This window comes from Etheostoma spectabile, chromosome 4 (genome assembly GCF_008692095.1).
Source record: "Etheostoma spectabile isolate EspeVRDwgs_2016 chromosome 4, UIUC_Espe_1.0, whole genome shotgun sequence".
Taxonomy (NCBI): Eukaryota; Metazoa; Chordata; class Actinopteri; order Perciformes; family Percidae; genus Etheostoma; species Etheostoma spectabile.
Genome location: NC_045736.1, coordinates 31,099,612 through 31,101,078, shown reverse-complemented (window position 1 = coordinate 31,101,078; position 1,467 = coordinate 31,099,612). Strand labels below are relative to the sequence as shown.

Here is a 1,467-nt window from a genome sequence, read left to right as displayed (position 1 = left end):
TGACAGCTTGATCCAGGTAACTCTGTCTCTAGGATATATCCCACGTAATAAAAAGGATTCACACATCCACATCTGAGATTCCGACTACTAATTGACTGAACCCTGAGACCGGAGCAGGATTTAGCTCCAACAGTACGTGAGGCGTAAATGTAACAAAAGATATTAGTTTTTAAAAACCAAAATATAGCCTCCGGCGTTACCTGAGCACATCACACCGGCGTACACCCAGCACTGGCCGTACTTGACCGGGTAGGAGCCGATGACGAACCAGCGCTTAAGGATGGCGTGACTGCCGGTCCAGTGAGAGGGTAAGACCCCGCCTATAAAGGAACCTCCCCAGCGTCCCTGCAGGACACCACGGTCATCATCACAGTTGATCTGGAAGAAGAAGAAAAAGGAAATTCTCATTATTTTAATGGGAATTGTGCCTCAAAATAACATTAGTGAAGACTTTGTCACAAAAGACACAATTCCCAAGTCTTTATATATTTCAGCTATATCTACATTTTCTCTTTTAGCTCTTTATTACAGTATTTCTGCCAATTGGCAATATTTGGAACTGAATGAAATTGAAAGACGTCATCAAGTGTTTCTACTCCAATCAGACATCTATTTGATTTCAAAGTTAAACTTATTGAAAAAAGGCATGATTTTTTTTTATTCATACCTTTTTTATTTTATTAAGTGTAGGTCTGATGGTTAATTATAAAGTGAGAATCCCTTTATTAACAATTTTTGCACTTTCTAAAAAGCCATTCTGCGTGTTTGCAAGTCTGTGTAAAGTTATGAAGAATCATTAGTTTCTAATTTAATAATAGTCAAAACAGGATTTTTAAAAGGTTTCCCATGTTCACCAAAAAATTACATTCATACATACAGTACATACTGTACTTCTACTCCAGGGAGAGAAACATTGTGTTTTTTACTCCTCTACATATATTGTGATAACTTTAATCACGTTGAAAAGTCAGATTATTATACAAAATATAAATTAACTAATAGATTATGATGTGTTTTAACAAGTGAAACCCGCCGGCAGTGCAACAAGTTGTCACAATTAGCTCCACTTTACCAGCTGCTACATTAGAGATGCCTACACAATGAAATGTTAATCATAATCCAAGAAAATTATAGTTAACACTCCGTCCCCAGCACAAAAATGGTATCACTCCGCATCACAAGATTGCTGGAATTTGGTACGCACCAATCAAAATGTCAGCCCATAAATGCTTTGCTGCCATAAAAGCTTTGTGAAGTCATCTTTCAACTGGAATTACCACATTGCGGGTGTATGCCTCTGCCAACCAGTGGAGCTGTTGCAGTTGAGACATTGATGGAAAATGCAACCGATGCACTATGTAGAAGTCTTTAAAGGGAATTTAATGAAAAGGTATTTCAATTTAATTTTCAATTTAATTTTATTTATAGTATCAATTCATAAGAGGAGTTATCTCAAGACACTTTACA

General features: G+C 36.8%; 1 protein-coding gene across 1 annotated transcript in view; it reads right to left on the bottom strand.

Annotated features, from left to right (window-relative positions):
- Window positions 1–1,467, bottom strand: part of LOC116687971 (protein-glutamine gamma-glutamyltransferase 5) — an 84,194-nt gene that overhangs the window by 75,349 nt on the left and 7,378 nt on the right. The window contains exon 6 of the mRNA XM_032513715.1: window positions 201–378. Within this exon, the coding sequence (XP_032369606.1) occupies window positions 201–378 (178 nt within the window). The remainder of the gene's footprint in view (window positions 1–200; window positions 379–1,467) is intronic.